We start from the raw sequence: 18,405 nt of genomic DNA on the forward strand, positions 1-18,405 counted from the left end.
TAAGTCCTAGTTCTTGTGAATTTACTTCCCCATTTTGGACCACACAGAAAGGCCATGATTCACTTACATGGCAGCCAGGTTAACTAAAACAACTAATTAAAGCCCAACGGCAAAGTAAATTCGTATCGCCCCATTTTGGCACTTTCTTTGTGGATTTTTTGGCGGCCTGCGGTTTGTGGTTTCTCGAATTGCGCTCCAAGGGGGCGGAGCACACATCTAAGTCGGCTCTAACGAGTGGCTAAGAGAGTTTTCAACGGCCAAAGAGGTAACCCATTTAAGAGCATGCCAAGAGAAACCATTGGGAAAACAGAGAATGGATCGAGACAAAGAGAACTTGGGAACTTGACGAGGCCAAAAAGTGCGCGTAATTAAAGCTGGCTTCGAGTGCAAAAGGCCTGCAAATCAATCAGTTGGGCAGGTGCGGCGGTTTTGGAGCCACTGGACGACGGGTTTCCTTGCACGGAAGTTGTCCGTGGTGTGTTATGTGCTATGTCGGAGTGTCATAAATCAAGGCAAAGAGTGTGAAATTTTTTCGCCATCTGGCCCAACTTGGCCGGGCTTCATTAGTATTTGCTAGCCATGTCCAATGTGCCGCGCTCGGTCGGCATTTTTAACCATTTATGACTTAATTTCAATTATACGCATTTGGCCAAAAATATTTCTTCGCACTTGGCAGGCAATTAAAATGGCAACACGTGCAAAGAGCCAACCACAGTGCCAAATTTCTCAGTGAGGCTGGGAAATGGATCAAAATTTAAAGGTTAGTCGACTGGCGATTAATGTTAAGGTTACTCATGTGAGAAAAATAATTCTGACAAAAATCAATAATATAATTCAAATTAGATAAATAGTTTAAGTACGCAAATAAAATAAATTCAATCATTGCTCAGTATATTTTGTATAGCACTGAGCTAATTTCGTTTCTCATGGCGAAATCAAAAGACTTAAAACACGAACTTGCTATTTCCAGTGCTGTGCAACATCGAACTTCATTAATTATTAATTCTAAACTGATTCGCTGCTAATAACCATAATTATGTTCGCTCGTTGTCTTGCTTTCAGGCATTGTGTAGCCACTTGACACACATTTGTGGCAGTTCTTGTGCCCAATCTGTCGGATGCCGCACCTTGCGGAGCACATACATATCTCCGGATCTCGGCGACCGGAGAGCAAGGTGCAGGAACAACGCCCCAAGAAGCCCTCGACCCCGAAGTTGGTGGCATCGATTTTAGAAAGTCCATGGAGCAGTGCAACGGTAAAGCCGCCAACGGAGCCTTTTCCTTTTGGCCACTGGCGCGTCAGGAGCGGAAAAGCAAAACTTCAGGCCGAAATCCGAAGCCTATATGTATATAACTCGTTGGCAAAGGCAGCCGCATAAATTTCATTGCAGACATTTGGCCTTTTATTAATTGTTTGACGGCGCCCGTGCCCATGAAGCGGGACATCGCCGCCCCCCACCTTCCGCTCCGCAGCTCCTCCGATGCCTCCTGCTCCCCTACCCCACCCACCTGTAGGCACCGCCAAGAACGAAACCCAGGTGAAGCGGCCGCTACGGGAGCAGCCACTGCAACTGCATTTTCCTCTCTCTGGGCGTGATGAGAAATTTAATATTGGCAAACGGATAAAACCGCCAGATAATTATACATTTTGAGTGGGCAAAGCTGCGGCCGCGGACTGCAGTTCGGAGTCTTTGGTTTTGGCTGCAGATTCAGCTACAGCTTCGGCTTTACAGTTCATGCGCCTCATGATAGTATAAGATTTCATTTCATTAAAGTGCATCACGACGGACAACGGCCAATGGACGGCAGGCGGAATCAATGAGCGGCGGCTACATAGTTTCCTCCGAATCCCCGCGAATGGCCAACCCAATTCCATTCCCGGTTAGGCAGCTACCAGCACGGAGCACTGAAAGAAAATTCTACTCACTTGCCTTGAAGAGAATGAAACAAATAGAAACATGATGATCAGACATCATGTGATACCTTAGTACTAGCAATTATTCTGTAGAATATGAAGAGGATGTTTTGGAACTATTATTCCCAGTGTACCCACCCCGCTCACTTTTCTTCTTATTGGCAGATTACGACGGCGGGGTGGCCGAGCTGTAGCTGGGCAACTTATAATCAAATCCGATAAAAAATTTCATTATTGCTCCACAGCAGCAGCAGCGGCAGCAGCAACAACAAAAACCATAACTGTTTTACAGGTAATTTTGCTGTTGTTGTTATGATTGTTGCTGGTGGCTGCACTTAATTTTCGCATGCGCACTGGAAACCGAGCCATGATCGCGATTTCTTGATCTTCCGTCTTCCCATCCCATCCCAGAACTGAGCGGTCTCCGCACCGCCCCCCCAGATCCGACCATGCCCCGATCCGATCCCCGCCTGCAACATTTCGCTCCCGTTCGTGTGCGGACGCCATTTTGCGATTGGGATTGGATTCTCAGGGGCCAGAGCTGCAAAGCTATAGCCCCCCAGCCACTGGAGGTCAGTTGGGTGCGCAGGAATAGAAAGACGCTTTGATTCGAAATGGCAATCTCTGGCCTATCGCCGCTCCGGCTGCTCCGGCAGCACATAAATTGGGACGTGATTATGAAATAATTGCAATTCTGTACTTCGGACTTGCGCAACTGGGCAAAGCCAAAAGGTAAAGCCACACGGAAAATAACTACGAATTATTTGAATCGGGCTAGCATTTAAATTTATACATTATTGTATTTAATTTCTTACATATTTTTCTGATTTGTCTGCTTACATGTATATACTAATTTATATTTATACTGATATTTTTCTGAGTGTAAAGGCAATCAGTTTGTGTGATGACTTCGATTTGCACCTTGGGGAGCAACAGCGACCACTTCAAACGGGAGCAGGTGACAGGCGACAGATGGATTTCAGTGCGATGAGGAAGCAACTGCAACTGTAACTGCAACTGCAACTGCAGCAGCAACTGCGAACGCAGCAGTAACGGGCTGCTGCCGCGAAACTGTCGCCAGACAAATCAAAAGAAATCGCTCTGGAATACGCAACGGCCATTAACTTAACGCAAAGGAAACGCGCTTTCATTCATTGGAGGTTTCAAGGGAACTGAAATGAACACAGTCTTATTTAGGTTTTAATAAAAATACATAAAATATACATTGATTTTAAAAAGCGAAATATTTTCAACTCATAATTCTTCTTCATTTCACTTGGTTATAACATTCAGTGCCTCACAAGCCGCAACCTTTGTAGAGCCACTGTGGCAACAGTTTGAGAGCCACTGCTCCCGTGACAAATCCCTGTTGTCGACATTACACCTGATCCACGTGGAACTCCCTCAACTCATTTGCATCCTCGATTCCCCAAAGGGGACTCCTGGACAGCCAGCGTCGTCCGCCAACATATGCAAATTAAATATAATTTCAACACTCGCATTTTTGTTGTCTCTGCTGCCGACGGCTCCTCCGCCTCGAGTCCATAATTTACATGAGGTTAACACGCAAGCGAACAGCAAGCAGACAACAACAAAGAACCGGCCTTGATTATCAGCGGCAAATCGAATGCACGCACATGCGAAGGATGCAGGAGGGGATTCGGTACTTGGGAGCTGGAGTCGGAGCTGAAGCTGCAGCTGGAGCAGGGGTATATGGTACAGGGACAGCGGGCTGAAGCAGGGGGGATCCGCCGAAAAGGAAGTCAAGTCTGAACAGGCCGAAAGAAATTCTATTACAATGTTGAAATATTGCCAAATCATGGCTCTGGGGTAAATAAATTTCCACGCCGCCACTCGCCATGACCGCTGAACCGGGATGGATGGAAATGGAGGATGGATCCGAGGCTGGAGGATGGATAGATGCTGGTGCACCGAAAATAATTGCGTGATAAATGAAAATACAAAAGTATTGTTTGCTCACAGACTTTTATGTGCATGATATATATAAAATAAACTATTAAACTATTCATCTCGGGATATATCACTACCAATTGGAGAATGTATATATAGGATTATATGATGAATCATATTTCCTGCCATTACTTAAATGAATTTTACAGACTATAATAAAGTATTATCATTTAAATATAAGGCATAAGACAAAACCACATCATATTAAACTAATAAATGCATGAAATGAATGAATGAATGAATGCATAGATATAGGGATGATTCCCTAGCGAAGTGATATTTCTTTCTCTGTGATCAGGAGTACCAGGAGCGTTCATGGAAGCTAAAGTCCCTGGCCGTGTATAAATAAGTAACCTGATCCCAGCAACACGCTGCCCGACAGGGGCCCAAAAACGGCACACAGCTTCGCTTCGCTGCGGATGAGATGGGTATGGGTATGGGTATGGGTATGGGTCCTCCACAGTACCAGGTCCCATCCCATCGCATCGCATCGGATCGGATGGGTTTAGATCGGAGAAAAGCGGAACCCGTTTGGAGCTTCTGCGGCAGCAGCGTCTTGCGGCATTTTGATTTATAGGCGATTTATGCACTTGGCAGCCGCGGTGGGAGTGGAACTCGCAGCTGAGATGGAAGTGGGAGACACGTCTTGACCGAATTCATGAGCGGACAGCTGGCCAGGGTTTATTACATATTACACGGTATACATATCATAAGGTAAGCCTCGACAGGCACGGGAATTTCAGTATTATCTCGTGTGCGCTAGGCGCACTCACAATGCGCTCGGTTGGAAAGCATGCGAATTGGTTGGTGTTGACTAAAAGACGTGTATAAGGCCACGCTGCGGATGCGGACGCATCTTATCATCTTATCATCTTATCACGGCCGCCGCTTATCTGGGTGAATCAACAGCAACGTTCGCCTCTAGGCCTTCGCACCGGGTGCCCTGTTGGCGAAGAACCACATCAGGCCCATCAGGCAGCTGGGCGGGCTGTTGTTGACGGCTCCCTGTTGGATCATCTGCTTGGCCTCCTCCAGGGACAGCTCCACCACCTCGATAATCTCGTCGTCCACGCCGCCGCCACCTGTGGCCTTGTCCGCGTCGGTCACCTCACAGTAGTACATGGTCTGCTTGGCACCCGATGAACCAACTCCAGATCTGCAAAGGATTGAGGTGGTTATGCATAAAGCAAGTTGTGAAGGAAGATTTTTGAAAAATCAATTATGATATTAAATTTTATATTATATTCTATTTATATTACAATATATGCACACCCATTTACCTGTAGACCATGACTTCCTCGATCCGTTCCACGGGCACATCATAGCCACACTCCTCGACCACTTCCTCCCGAGCGATTTCCACCCAGCTCTTGTTTTTGTCCACGATGCCGGCGCACAGTTCCAAGGTGACACCGATGGCGGGCGGGAACTCCTTGAGGTCCACCTCATCGAAGGTGCCCTTGGCGCTGGAAATGATGCCGTGATAGACGGCCGGTCGGAACTGGCGGACCAGAACCAGTTTCTGGCGAGACGTGTTGTACAAGATGATAGCCACACTATCGTGGACCTTCAGCAGGTCCCAGTTCTTCTCCACGCCATTCTGGACATAGTACAGCCGGAAAGGCTTCACGTACGGCGAATCCTGGGGCAGGGGACCCAGCCAGATCTTGGAAACGTTCTCCATGCTGAATTAGTGGACTTGGAGCACGAAAACACGGCAGTGGCACTGCAATCAGCTGATTGCAAAAGCTCTAACCGGCAATCAGATTGCAGCTTTTGTTACGGGAAAGCTTTTCTGACGTTTAAAGCCAGACAGCAGATGGTAATACTATTCGAATTTGAAAAGTTCGTTACAACAAGCAAAATAAATTATTTAATTATTTTAGTTTATTTTGAGTGCTTGAGACTACTATGCTATGCTGAAACCTTGGGTGCCTTGTGCAGAAAGAACCACAGCAGCCCCAGCAAACAGGAGGGTCCACCATTGGTGGTGGCCCCAGTTTGGACCAGCTGCCTCGACTCCTCCAAGGACATTTCTAGCACCTGGATTTTCTCCTCTCCAATGCCTCCGCCTGCCGAGACCTTCTGAGCATCACACACCTCGCAGTAGAACAGGGACATGGCACTACTTGAGGTACCAATACCCGATCTATAGTCGTAGACATGCTGCAGGGATTCGGGGGGCACCTCGTAACCGCACTCTTCGAGGACTTCCTCCTTGGCGATCTCCGCCAGGCTTTTGTCCTTGTCCACGGCGCCACCGCAAAGCTCCAAGGTAACACCCACTTCGGGAGGAAACTGCTCCAGATCAGCTTCTCCCTTGGACATGTCCGGTGATCCAGCCGAATGTATTCCCTGGTAAACTGCTCCCCTGAACTGACGCACGAAGATTAGTTTTTCCCGCGCTTTGTTGTACAGAATCACCACCACACCATCAATGGTTTTGATAATGTCCACTTGTTTCTCCACATCGTTTTCGATGTAGTGAAGTCGACCTGGTTTAATCCAATTCGAATCCTTGGGCATCGGACCAAACCAAATCCTTGAAATACAACTTGGCTGGATCTTGAATCCCGACTTGGCTGACGAGCAGCAGGAGCGACCCAAACTGCCCAGTAGTTTTAACATGTTTTGTGTTTTCGAAAAGCATTTCGATGGTTTCTAAATAGTTATGAATGATTTTGCAACGTTTGTTTGTTTAGTTTAATAAGTTTTGTAACACAATTTTAATAATCTGATTACACAACTCCATAAATGTCTTATAATATACATACATCCCCAAAAAGGGTATTGATCATAAGGTCAAGTGGTCAAAGGATGCGATTCTTGAAGGGGCGGTTGACATCAAAAACATTTAGGAATATTTGAATTATCTCATTAGTTTTACATAAGATACGAGCACTATATTACCATTAAATGGAACAGGATGTCTGCTTACAAATATAAAATCTCGCCCGCCCCCACAACTCCTAGTCGAACCAGTTACCATGTCCAGCATGCAGAGCACATCATCATTTGGCGGCGTAGCAATTGTCGCACACACGCACTGGTTTCCCCGGCTGACCCTGGGCATTGAGGAGTGGCAGCGTGTGCTCCGAACAGGCCTTGCAGAAGATCTCGCCGCAGCTGCGGCAGTGATGCTTCCGCCGCGTGAGATTGAACTCCCGCTCGCAGGCGGTGCAATGGGTGGCAATGGAGTCCGGTGCCCAGATCCCTGGACTACCCACTGCCTCGGGCATGGCTTGCAGCGACTGGGCGGAGCCGGAGAGCAGCTGGCGCTGGCGACGCTCCTGATCCTGCATCTCCGACACCTTCAGTTTGCTCACGCTCAGCTGGATGCCGAGCTCCTCCAGCGTCGTTTGTGCCTCTGACCATTGCGTTCGCACCTTGTCCAGATCAGCCTTGAGCTTGCCGTTCCTCTCCTTCTCCTCCGACAGTTCCTTGAGGCAGCCCTGCAGATTGGCTATCTTCTCCTTCAGTTTCAGCTCCTTCTCCTGCAGCGATATCCGCCACTCGCGCTCGATCCTCGACTCGGCCTCCGCCCGGGCAGCCCGCTCCTCACTGGCGGTCACCTGGGTGGTCAGTGTTTGCGACGTGGTTTTGAGAATCTCCCCCAGGTTGCTCTTGTCATGACTCCACCTGCGGAGAGGAAAACAGGACTTAATTGTTTAATCTTCCGAATATTTGGAAGGTAACTTCTTGATCCAGAAGCTACAGAATTAGTTCCGGATCAGTACTCCCCCGCCATCTTACTTCTTCTCCAGCTGATCGATGGTGCTGGCCATGTCCTCCTTTTGGACCTCCAGCTTGGTCATCAGCTCCGTTTTGTGCGTTAACGACGCCTTGCAGTCCTGCCAACGAAGAAAATAATCGGATGTACCAACGTTGTCATGACTCCGTCGTCGCTTACTCTAATCTCGATGTTAGTATAATGGAAAATGAAAGACTTGTGGTTCGGTTAAGTTTTATTTGTCTGGGATCGATTTGGAGGAGTACGTGGACTAGAATATATGCAGAAGTTCCAACGCGTATAGTACATTGCATGGATTTGTAGATTCATATAGTCTCGATATTTATTCATAGTATATAATTACAATAATATTATTTGTATTTGACTAGACTGAGTGTATAATTACAATATAAGCGACTGCGTGGGTATCCATACGTACATACATATGTATAATAAACATCTGAAGCCTCTTAATCACACTATACATATATACAACGACGTATGGTTACAATATAATCGTACATATATAATCTTGGTTTACGGGGCCTCTGGGTAGATAATTTAGCTAACAGGTTGCATACACATTAGTTATTCAAAACCTTTAACAATTCTGGTATCTGGTATACTTTCCTCTAAAGGGATCTGGTCTACGGAGTAAAGGCATCCTATATGGTACACACTGTCTATGGTGTTCATTTAGTTGTGGTCTCCCGAAATGAGAGTCTTGTTAAGCAGTTTCGAGTTCCCTTCGGCACCTGGAGCCGGACTTTGAGTGGCCATCCAGGTGCTTGGAATGTTAAGAGCAATACAGGCCGTTCCGATTTTCACATGCCAACTTAGTGGACTGATCTTTGTATCAGACATTACATAGGTCATTATTTCATAAAGGGGCTCCTAAGGAAGCCAAATAATAGTTGAACAAATGAATTTATGCTTAGGTTTAAATGCAGTCAGGCACTAAATACATTGAGTAAATATATTAAACTAGTTTCAGATTAGGTTTCATTTCAGAAAAAAACAAACAAGTTAATACATTTATGTAGAACTCATTCTGTGAAAACCGAAACTGGCCTTATAAATTAAGTATCCTAAGTATTCTTATTTAGCTGCTTAGAGCTTAAGTTTCTCCATCGGCGGCCTGCTCCCGGCACAGGACATAATCGCTTTGGGATGCATCCACGCCAAAGTGCTGGGTCACCGCAGCCGCCGCCTCGGCTAGCTCATCGTTCAGGGACTTGGCGGACGTGGGCGTCTTGGCATCCTTGCTCTCCTGCTGCTCCTCCGAATGGGGCGCATCCGGCTGGCGCGGTGACTTGCGATACTTGCTGGGATCGAAGGGCGGAAAGGCGTCCATCTTGAGGTGCATACGCTTCATGGGCGGGCCAGTGTCCTGTTTGTGCTTCTTGGTGAGCGCCTCGAACTTTTCCAGATTCTGCTGTCGCCGCGTGTTCGGCGATCGGTCTCCGCCAATGGCTCCGTTCCCAGCTCCAGCTCCAGATCCCGATCCCGTTCCCGGTCCATGGTGTGGCTGGTCGATGAGCTTCGATTCGTATTTCTTTTCTAGCGATTGTAAAATGTTACCAATTTGTGAGGCTTTCGTTTGCAGGCGCGAGACCATCTCGCCCTTCTGTGTGAGTTCATCTTCACATTCCTGGTTAAATTTTAGACGGGATTACTTTTTGACTTAAGGGCGTAAACCGATTTACTTGGAGCAAATGACTAAACTATAAACCAAAGCTTAAAACACAAAGTGAAATGATACCAGAGCTACGAACCAGATGAGCGAATGAATGTGGACAGATGAGTTGTGAGCAGTGTAATGAGAGTTTGAATGAATCATTTTGGTTGTCCTGCCAAGGAATCGAGTGCAGATTACCCAGCAGTCAACCAAAATTGACCCATTTTGATGATGGCTACTAACCTGCAGTTTTCGGTACATCTCCAGGTTGATCTGCTTGATGTCGTCCAGTTGGCGGCGCAGTGAGACTATCGTGTCCTGCTTCTCGTGAATGTCCTTCTCCAGCAATTTCATGGCCATGTCCGATTCCGCCTTGAGGGACACCTGCAATTTGAGCTCCTTCTCCAGCTCGCTATTCTTGCGACGCTCCTCAGCCAGCTCCTCGGACGCCTTCTCCTTGTCCTTGTCGGAGGAACCACCCGAAACAGTTGAATGGTTGTCCGCTGCCGGCGTGGACTGCCGCATGGCCTGGTTCTCGGCCTGCAGGGCCAACAGGCTGTTCCGAGCGATTGCCAAATCCTCTTTCATCAGGGCATTTGTGGTCGTTAGGGACTCCACTTTGGTCTGCAGATTGCCGACAGTGGCGCTGAAAAATTAGGAATAACTTAGCTGGGGGGCACTTCATAACAACAGGCGAAACCCACTTTAGATGCCTGTTGAGCTCCTCAATGTAGTTCTTCTGATCCAGCACCGCAATCATGTTGCCCTGCCCAGTGGCATCCAGCAGAGCAGGCGGAGCACTGTCTTCTGGAGCGGCATCGGCGTTTCTCGAACTGGAACGCAGGTACAACGAGAAGTCGATGACGCCCTGCTGTGAGTCCAGATCCTCCTCCTTCACGCACAGATTGCAATCGATCACGTTTAAGCCCACCAAAATGCCCATTATCACAACGATCTGAAGCAGGAAGAGATGGGTTAAAGGGATTCCTTCAGAAGATTGCTTGCAGCCTAACCTCATCGCTCATCATCAGAGCATGTGGCTCATAGTAGTCGAAGAGTGAATCCTCCCGGTGCTCGATGAGCGCCTGCAGGTAATCCGATAGCTTTTTTTGCATCAAAGCGATCCTCAGCCAGGCACGAGCGCGGCCAATGTGGGTACGGACGGTGGGCAGATCCCTTACACTCGCCGTAATATCCTGCGCCTCCGGACAGTAGTGCTCGACGCTCTGCAGCAGGTCCCAGAGTTCCTTCCTCGGTCCCAGCAGACCCTTCTTGGGCCGCAATCCGTGCCCCAGGACGTGCTCGATGACGATGAAGAAATGCTGCAGCGGCAGGTGATCCGAGTCCAGCATGCGACCATATCGCAGCGACTGCTCCAACAGCTCCTTGACCACCAGCTTGCAGATGTTCACCAGATTGCTGCGCTCGATTTCCGCCGTGTCCCGGGCTGCAAAAGGAGGAACGATGGTTCCCAGATTAAAGACTCGGCCGGCGCAGAAATTTGCTTCAAAACAACTGACAACTGATTAACTGAGTAATGAAACTTCATGTGCTCTCCTGGCTGCTTTTCTTTCTGGCACCCGGGGGTTGTCCCATATACAGCATCGACCTGGCTACTTTGGAGGTGCCCACAAACGATTTCCAAAACGAACTGACCCTGCAATCCATGCTCAGTTCGGAGCTGCGGGACTACCGCAATGGCCTGATCGATAGGGTCGATGACCAGGTGACCAATCCTCCCTATTCCCCGCCGCCCAAATACCAAGAGCATGAATGGTTTAAGGATCTGCCCAGCGAGCTGCAAAAGGCGACGAGGAGGAGGGCCACAGAATCGGACTCATTCCTGGGCACCAATCTGTTTGGCAACTACCGCAAGAATTGCTTTTCCACGGAGGACATTGCTATGATATCCGCGCGCAAGGACTTCGAGCTGCTGGTGCCCAAATCCTTTCCGCAGTGCCTCCTCACCGACAGCCTTGTCTACATGCTGCTGCGGTACTTCAATACTGTTAACCAGATCGTGAAGCGTATGTCAGACGATGATACACGGCTCATCATGCAGAGAGCATTCTACGATGCCCTGGGTGGCTACCTGCGCTACTATCTGGTGCCCATGGCCCAGTTATCCTACTATGCCGGACGCATCAAGCTGAACACCGTGGAGCGCTTGGTGAACATATATCAGCAGTGCAAAACGACACTCAATACGAACGGAAATGGGTGGCGAGCTCCGGACAAGGATGTCTTGTCGCAGTTCAAGGTGCGAAAAATCGAACCGGTCAAGCTGCCCAAGAGCTGCCATTCCGAGGAGGATGCCTCCAGCTGTGCTCAACTGGATCAGACTTGCATTTCCCAAGAGCCGGATCAAGGGAGCATGATTGTGAGCCTGCCTCGGCTGGAGACGCTCGATGAGAATGGCTATATGGGCAACATATACCTGCCCTTTCGAAAGCGACGCATCTACAATCTTCGATCTCCCAGATCGGAATTCATCGTGGTGAAGTTCTTCCAAACCCTAACCAACTGCCATCGGTTTCAGGGCATCAGCCAGGCTAATTACAATCGCCAGTTGCTCGCCTGGATAAAGGAAAATCTAGAAATGCACTACAGCGATGATGTATTCTACCCGGGTCTGGGCGGAATACTGCAGATCCAGGAGAGGCTGTCGAGAGAGGCGAAGAGTGCGGAGGAGGAGGCCCGGGCACCATGCAATAAGGATGACGGGAAGGGATCACCACCCTGTCCCAAAGAGGACTCCCGCAAGATGAGTCGCTCCGCCATTCACTGGCAGGAGATGTCGGAACCAGTTCAGGAGCCGGGGCAGGAGTCAGAGCACCAGGACGAATGGCTCACCGGATTGAATAAGGTTCAGAATCTGCCGGAGGAAGTGGAAGAGTGCCGCGAGTGCGACAACGATGAGACACTGATCTGGTGCATTGCCGCCTTTCTGACCCTGCTCCTGCTCCTCATTCTGCTCATCATCTGCTGTTGCATGCGAAGGGGCAAGAAGAAGAGGGTTGCCCCAACGGATGCAGAGGCTCCTCCGCCGAAGGAGAGGCCCCGGAAAGAAAAGGAGCCGCTGAAAGCCAAGGAGCCAGAAAAGGAAAGAGAAAAAAAGGACGAAAAAGACGAAACTGATGCTTCTCGCAGGTACTACTACTCCGGTTCTGGTCGCTCCACCTCACAAAGATCGGTGCCGAGCAATCGTAAGTCAAATAAGTTTGTGCCAACTAAATCTAACCGCTCGAGTTTACAGGATATGCGAATAATCCCGAGCTAGATTCCTTCACCTCATCCTCGTCGCTGGGATGTCAGTTCAACAGGAAGTGCATGCCTCTGAAGTTCTCCCGAGCGAAAGGAGGGGAATACTATGCACCGGACAAGAGCCGGGATCCGGTGGGAAAGCAGGTCTCTCCCCTCAAACTTCTTTCCGATGATTCGTCTCCTAGCCGAGCTCCCTACAGGGACGTTTCTAAGCCCGCACTCAAGTCAACCCTATCCGTCATTCCCTCGTCGGACAGCGAACTGGGCAGCAGAGAGAATAGACATCGACATAGGCATGACCGCGAAGAAGCCAGGCGGAAGAAGCATACGGACTTCGAGACGGGTCGAAAGAAAGAGGTAAGTTATCAGTGCTCCGCCTGCTTTTGAGATCCTGAACCCAGAGTCACCAGCAGACCAAATCCTCAGAAGACAAAAAGCCATCATCGCCTGAAAGGCGATCGTCCAAACAAGTGAGGATAGGTAAGTGGATGACTGCTAGTTTCCTAGGTCTAATCGATTCATCCTTTGATACTGCCACAAAGCAACGCCGGAAAAGCACGATACATCCGATGATCCTCTTCTGCACAGGAAGAAGTCGCAGGAGAAACCAGATGTCCCTGCCGGTCGCCAGAGGGGCGGTGCAGAGGTGAGTGGGATTTGCAATATGCTATATGCCAAAATATTGATCTTGAAGGTTTTTCAGTCTTTAAAGGACTCTCCCAGCTGGGAAACGACTTTTGACGATAACTAGTTGGCAATTTTTTAACCTGTTTTGTTTTTTAACTACCTATTTCTTAAGTGTATATTTTTTGATTAGATTTAATAAACCCTTTGATTTTTAACTTATGCATTTCTCCATTGAAAGGAAAATGAAGTTCTCAATAAAATCATAAGCGAGATATTAGATATATCTGCCTAATGGACACCTAACACTGATATCCTAAATCACGTAACTTTTAACCAAGAGCAAGCAACTAAATGTGCAACAATGCAAAGAGGCATGCAACTAGATGGAAGATTACAAAGGCCAATATAATCGAGAACCAAGATCTATCCACTCACACATTTCAAAGACTTTCGTGCTTGATAAGAATCGGTCGTCTTCTATAACTTATAGAACAGCAAAGCAAAAGCTAATGTCTACACAATAAACAAACATACATAGATTAAAAAAAAAAAAAAAAATATTTTAAGCAAAGTAATAACGTAGAAAAATCTAAAGCCTCTAGAATATGATGACTTGAATCTTCGAGTTCTTCTGATTTTTATGGCCCTTGCAATCTAACGAGAAATGAAGGGAAACTACAAAGTAGAAGCGTGCTGGGCAACAGAGGCATCAAGAAGCGACCTACAGAGATGCGACCACTCGGCGAAGAGGCCAACACTCTGGTGCTGCGACTGGGAGTGCGACTGGGACTGGCCGAGTGCCGCGGAGCCACTGTGGACCATGTCGCACAGCCGGCGGCCGATAAGGTTTTCAATTGCCATAATACCATTGTCGGTGATGTCCAAGGCGCCTCCTCCACCGGCGTTGCCGCCACTTCCACTGCCGGTGGACAGTCCGGAGAAGCGCTTGCTGTTGCGCTTGCTGGAGCTGGAGCCCACATTGTAGTTGGACCCGAAGCCCGTTTGGGAGCTACTGCCGCCTGCCAGTTTCTCACTGGTCTGAGCTGCCTGGTTGGCCGTTCCGCCGGCCACATCAATGTCCTGCAGCTCCTTGAGGCACAACCACTCGCCATCGACGGATACCCGGAAATTGCACAGGTAAATGGTGTCCTGGACACCGCCGGCCAGCTCCTCGCTGGTGTTGGCATGCGAGGCCTTTGGCAAAGCAATCGTGTTGCTGCTGTTGCTCGCCTGTTGTTGCTGCAACACCAGGGGTTGCTGCTGTGTCTGTTGTGGTTGTGGCGGCTGCTGTTTCGGCTGCACTTGCTGTGGGGGTGGATTCTGACCCTTTTGGCTCTTCGCCGCTGCTGCTTGCGCCCTTGTTGTTGCCGTTCCAACAGTTGCTGCTGCTGTTGTGCCAATTGGAGTTGCTGACGTCGATGACTTTGCGGACTTGCCTACTTGTTGTTGCCCCGTTTGAGGCGCCTTCTTGGCCGCCATTGTTCCTGCCGCCACTGACGTCGCGCTGCCCGTGGTTGGCGTTTTCGCCGAACTCCTCAAGGGCTTCGAGCTGCTGCCGCTGGCACTTGATCCTGTTGCCAGGCTGCTTGACTTGATGCGACTGCTGCCGCTGGTGCTGCTCAGGTTGTTGTTGTTCGCCGACGACAACTTGGTCCTTTTCGTATCCTCGACGAGTCCACGCATTTCGCTGCTGCTTCAAAGTACGCCTGAGTGTGTGCGTGGGCGTCCATAAAAATACAGATATATACATATATCGATATTAGCTGTTCAATAAGTTCGGAGTTTCCTTTGCTGCCGCTTTCCCTCAATTGTTTTTTCTTTACCTTAGAGGGGTTTTTCCTTTTGTAAGCCTCTTTTCCAGAGGGTTTTCCTTCTAAAATAACCAAATAACCGAAAATTCTCGCCGCTTTGAGTTTGCACCGTTATCCTGTTGTGTACGCGTTGAGTAAGACTGGCAAAAAGTTCTTTATCCTATTGATTTGTCCAGTGCGCAAAGCTCCTCGCGAGCTTTCGTTGGGGGTGTTCTCGATGGTCACGCTGTATGTGGTGCGTAAATCACCTTTGACACTTTCCCAATGCACTTTTATATTATTTTTAATTATATTATTTATACAAGTACCGAAATATTTAAACGACAGCACAAACCACGAAATTGCTTATACTAATTATTAAAAAAATTTTACAATGGTTTTTGTGTTTCTAAATATTATATATATATATTTATTTTCCTTTGTTTAATAGTTTTTATTGATAGCGTACAATGGAAACCAAAGCTGCTTATCATCAAATGAATAATAATTCGGACTCACCGCGTTTCAGTCGTTTTGCTTTCAGTTTCGATGGCGACGGGGATGAAGCATTGGCGCTCGCCACCGTGTCCGGCGCAACAGGTACAACAGGTGGTGCGGGTTCGTCGGGATACGGGTACGTGGTGGTGCCATCGATTACCTCGGAGGAGGCGGCTGCTGCGGCCGCATTCGAGAACTGCGTGGATATGTGGCTGAAGATCTGCGAGGAGATGCTCTCCGTGCGCCGGAAGGTGTTCCGCAGGCGGTCCAGCGATGACGTAGAGACGCTGGGCGCAGGCGCGGCACCTCCGATGGTGGGCGTAACCGGAATGGAGACACTCGAGGATTGGGAGTCTTCACTCCTCTCGCGGCGCACCAGCAGATCGTCCGTGCTCATGGCGAATCACTTGCTTCGCGACGATTATTGGGACACTTATGCGGGCTCACATGAATCAAAACGACGCGATTACAGGCGCTAATTTCGCTTGTTTTGCACTTGAACGCGGAGTAAACAAAAAATTTTGTCAATACAAAATTAAAACAGCTGTTGCACTGCGATTGGGGATGGGCGATAACTATCACTGGTCACAGATCACGGTTATGGCAGCTTGACGGGTATGTTATGTTATCGAACTCTAGTAAACACATTTAAAAAGCAACCACTTACATAACGTTTATTAAAGACGTTTATTAAACACATTTTTAAGCTTTAGTTGAAGCTATATCAAAACTATACACATTTGCTGACTTTGTTATCGATAAGAAAACTCAAGCAGGTGCTAAAAGCATCGTAATCTGGCAACACTGTGTCCAGTTTTACCGCCAAAATAAATTGATAGGTTTATTTACGAAAATTACACGCCGAACGAAAGGATAACGAATGGAGGAGGAATTGAAGCAGCAGTTCGACGAGATGGGCGTGGAGCCAGCGGACTCAGTTTTGGGCAGGTGTGCGGAGCTGGCAATTACGTACAACATCCACGACGCCACAGAGTTCGTGGAGCAGTGGATGGCCTTCAGCTTGTCGCACCTTCATGGCGAAGATCCTGCGATCGAGAATCTGGGCGACTTCGAGCGGAAGGTGCTGCAGCTGCGGAAGGACAAGGCGTGCTCCAAAACAACTGGCCAGACGGTGAAATCATATGGTTCGCCCTCTGTACAGGATACGAACTCACTGGCCACATATGGCGTCATGGAGGACGATCCCATGCTTGATGACTATGTCAGCGAATCGGCAGTGGACTCCTCCGCTCTGCATACGCCCAAGGCCAAGAAGGAGTCGGTTCGAAGCTCCAATCTCAAGGGCGGTGTGCTCTTTAGCCCCGCCAGCTATACACCCCAATCGGCAAAGAGGAAAGCAGGTTTAGAAACACCATCCAACTCAGTGGCCGGCAAGCCGGGCGACATAGTCGACACCTTCGGACATCCCAAACTCCTGGCTGGCTCCAGCTGGCAGTCGCAAATGGAGCACACGGTGCCAGTAACCCAAAAACTGCTGCACAACGAAGCCTCGCTGACCATCGCCAATTTGGGCTACATGAACGACTTGCTGACCGACCGATGTCACAATCTGCGCGTCCGCTTTGACCAAACGGGGACTGCACTGGTGGACAAGAAACTTGGACAAGCAGGCGCAGCCGAGTGCATTTGGTATCCGCAGGATAGGCAGGTATTGCAGTCCGCAGGTGGACTCCACGCGTTGGGAATGATTCATTCCGAGGACGATGGCCCACTGGACGCCCACTCCGCATTTATGGCTGTTTTAGATGACGATATAGAAGATGAAATGGACCCAACGCTCACGCTTAACTTCTCCAGAGTCAAGTCTGCCAGCATATTCCCAGGTCAAGTGGTGCTCGCCAAAGGGTTCATACCCAGGGGCAAAACCTTCATGGTAGAGGAGATTCACACAGAGCGCAAACTGACGCCAGCAACGCCACTGCAAATAGACAGGGAGCTTCAGTTTGTGGTGGCCTCCGGACCCTTTACGGACAGTACGGATCTCTTCTACGAACCGCTGCACGACCTGCTTAAGTACCTCAAGGATCACAGACCTGACGTGCTGGTGCTTACGGGACCCTTCCTGGATGCGGACCACAAGATGGTCGGCGAACTGGCCGAGACCTTCGATACATTCTTCGAGAAGATGATTGGGGGAATAATGGAGGCGATTGGTAGTCACACCGCAGTGCTGGTGGTGACCAGTCAGAAGGACGCCATGGCGCTCTCCGTATATCCAACGCCGCCACCCACTCTGCGCAGAACCTATCCGAATCTATACATGCTGCCCGATCCATCTCTGGTGGACTTGGATGGCCTTACGCTGGGCGTTACCTCAACCGACGTGGTGGATCACCTGCTGAGTCACGAGTTTGCTGTAAATGCCGGCGAGCGGATGCACAGGGCCATCAACCACTTGTTCCACCAGGGCTCCTTCTATCCTTTGTATCCTCCGGCGGACGAAGACATGGCCTACGATTCCCAGCTGGCGTTGAAATATGCACAGCTCAAACAGCTGCCAAATGTGCTTATCCTGCCCAGCGACCAGCGGCACTTCGTACGCTTGGTCAACGACTGCCTGGTGATCAATCCCGGCCGTGTCGCGGACAAGAAGGGCGGCACTTTCGCCCGCTTCCTGGTGGCGCCTTCGGTGCCGGGAAAGCCAGCCAACATGTTCAACAGTGTGGCGTGCCAAGTCCAACGCATCTAACCTGACCACTTTGTGATGATGATAAGGATAGGATAGTGGAAAATATCGCTATCGTTCATTTTGCATTGAGTAGGGTAATAAGATCAATACAATATTATAAGTTGATATAATGAACACTACTTTGTCATAACTTTTCATAAAACACATTCAACCAACCCCACAAACTAGCATTAGTTAACTTGGACCAAAGTAGGTATTGTATTGTTTGTAAACATTAAACAT

At 48.9% G+C, this 18,405-nt stretch overlaps 5 protein-coding genes across 13 annotated transcripts; 2 read left to right on the forward strand and 3 right to left on the reverse strand.

Moving 5' to 3' along the window:
* Window positions 1-4,541: 4,541 nt before the first annotated feature.
* On the reverse strand, window positions 4,542-5,638 carry LOC6729836 (uridine diphosphate glucose pyrophosphatase NUDT14). Its single transcript, XM_002105103.4, has 2 exons — window positions 5,167-5,638; window positions 4,542-5,042 (listed from the first exon to the last, which is right to left on the reverse strand). The coding sequence occupies exons 1-2, from the start codon at window positions 5,568-5,570 to the stop codon at window positions 4,808-4,810; spliced, it is 639 nt and encodes a 212-aa protein (XP_002105139.2). The 5' UTR covers window positions 5,571-5,638; the 3' UTR covers window positions 4,542-4,807.
* A 117-nt stretch (window positions 5,639-5,755) lies between these two features.
* Window positions 5,756-6,517, reverse strand: LOC27208835 (uridine diphosphate glucose pyrophosphatase NUDT14). The gene has a single exon (XM_016184390.3). The coding sequence runs from the start codon at window positions 6,512-6,514 to the stop codon at window positions 5,801-5,803; it is 714 nt and encodes a 237-aa protein (XP_016036538.1). The 5' UTR covers window positions 6,515-6,517; the 3' UTR covers window positions 5,756-5,800.
* Window positions 6,518-6,562: 45 nt separating this feature from the next.
* On the reverse strand, window positions 6,563-16,062 carry LOC6729837 (protein RUFY3). 6 transcript variants are annotated; one of them, XM_039294551.2, is made up of 7 exons: window positions 15,009-15,171; window positions 13,911-14,891; window positions 10,308-10,741; window positions 9,999-10,249; window positions 9,538-9,940; window positions 7,640-7,737; window positions 6,563-7,525 (listed from the first exon to the last, which is right to left on the reverse strand). In XM_039294551.2, the coding sequence occupies exons 2-7, from the start codon at window positions 14,866-14,868 to the stop codon at window positions 6,898-6,900; spliced, it is 2,772 nt and encodes a 923-aa protein (XP_039150485.1). In that variant the 5' UTR covers window positions 14,869-14,891; window positions 15,009-15,171; the 3' UTR covers window positions 6,563-6,897. The 6 variants fall into 6 exon arrangements, with proteins under 6 accessions (XP_039150485.1, XP_016036540.1, XP_016036539.1 ...); XM_016174588.3 differs by having other exon boundaries at window positions 14,052-14,891; window positions 15,009-15,170; XM_016174587.3 differs by lacking the exons at window positions 13,911-14,891; window positions 15,009-15,171 and adding an exon at window positions 15,495-16,062.
* LOC6739683 lies at window positions 10,768-13,410 on the forward strand. Of its 4 annotated transcripts, none has more exons than XM_016172060.3 (5): window positions 10,769-12,500; window positions 12,551-12,915; window positions 12,972-13,038; window positions 13,101-13,204; window positions 13,262-13,410. In XM_016172060.3, the coding sequence occupies exons 1-5, from the start codon at window positions 10,832-10,834 to the stop codon at window positions 13,307-13,309; spliced, it is 2,253 nt and encodes a 750-aa protein (XP_016036548.1). In that variant the 5' UTR covers window positions 10,769-10,831; the 3' UTR covers window positions 13,310-13,410. The 4 variants fall into 4 exon arrangements, 3 of the variants coding, with proteins under 3 accessions (XP_016036545.1, XP_016036548.1, XP_016036546.1); XM_016172058.3 differs by having other exon boundaries at window positions 10,770-12,500; window positions 12,969-13,038; XR_006541830.1 differs by having other exon boundaries at window positions 10,770-12,500; window positions 12,985-13,038; window positions 13,262-13,290.
* A 162-nt stretch (window positions 16,063-16,224) lies between the features above and the next one.
* LOC6739775 (DNA polymerase alpha subunit B) lies at window positions 16,225-18,338 on the forward strand. The gene has a single exon (XM_002076632.4). The coding sequence runs from the start codon at window positions 16,354-16,356 to the stop codon at window positions 18,181-18,183; it is 1,830 nt and encodes a 609-aa protein (XP_002076668.2). The 5' UTR covers window positions 16,225-16,353; the 3' UTR covers window positions 18,184-18,338.
* The last annotated feature ends 67 nt before the right edge of the window (window positions 18,339-18,405 follow it).

This window comes from Drosophila simulans, chromosome 3R (assembly GCF_016746395.2).
Source record: "Drosophila simulans strain w501 chromosome 3R, Prin_Dsim_3.1, whole genome shotgun sequence".
Lineage (NCBI taxonomy): Eukaryota > Metazoa > Arthropoda > Insecta > Diptera > Drosophilidae > Drosophila > Drosophila simulans.

What these genes read in the sequence shown, in the direction of transcription:
- LOC6729836 (XM_002105103.4), bottom strand. Translation starts at nt 5,570, where the DNA reads ATGGAGAACGTTTCCAAGATCTGGCTGGGTCCCCTGCCCCAGGATTCG. An exon ending in GAGGAAGTCATGGTCTACAG is followed by an intron (nt 5,043 to 5,166) that starts GTAAATGGGTGT and finishes AATCCTTTGCAG; the next exon opens with ATCTGGAGTTGGTTCATCGG.
- LOC27208835 (XM_016184390.3), bottom strand. Translation starts at nt 6,514, where the DNA reads ATGTTAAAACTACTGGGCAGTTTGGGTCGCTCCTGCTGCTCGTCAGCC.
- LOC6739683 (XM_016172058.3), top strand. Translation starts at nt 10,832, where the DNA reads ATGAAACTTCATGTGCTCTCCTGGCTGCTTTTCTTTCTGGCACCCGGG. An exon ending in AGACGGGTCGAAAGAAAGAG is followed by an intron (nt 12,916 to 12,968) that starts GTAAGTTATCAG and finishes CAGAGTCACCAG; the next exon opens with CAGACCAAATCCTCAGAAGA. An exon ending in GTCCAAACAAGTGAGGATAG is followed by an intron (nt 13,039 to 13,100) that starts GTAAGTGGATGA and finishes ACTGCCACAAAG; the next exon opens with CAACGCCGGAAAAGCACGAT.
- LOC6729837 (XM_039294551.2), bottom strand. Translation starts at nt 14,868, where the DNA reads ATGCGTGGACTCGTCGAGGATACGAAAAGGACCAAGTTGTCGTCGGCG. An exon ending in CGCCGAGTGGTCGCATCTCT is followed by an intron (nt 10,742 to 13,910) that starts GTAGGTCGCTTC and finishes CTCCTTTTGCAG; the next exon opens with CCCGGGACACGGCGGAAATC. An exon ending in AGATGTACCGAAAACTGCAG is followed by an intron (nt 7,738 to 9,537) that starts GTTAGTAGCCAT and finishes CTTCGTTGGCAG; the next exon opens with GACTGCAAGGCGTCGTTAAC.
- LOC6739775 (XM_002076632.4), top strand. Translation starts at nt 16,354, where the DNA reads ATGGAGGAGGAATTGAAGCAGCAGTTCGACGAGATGGGCGTGGAGCCA.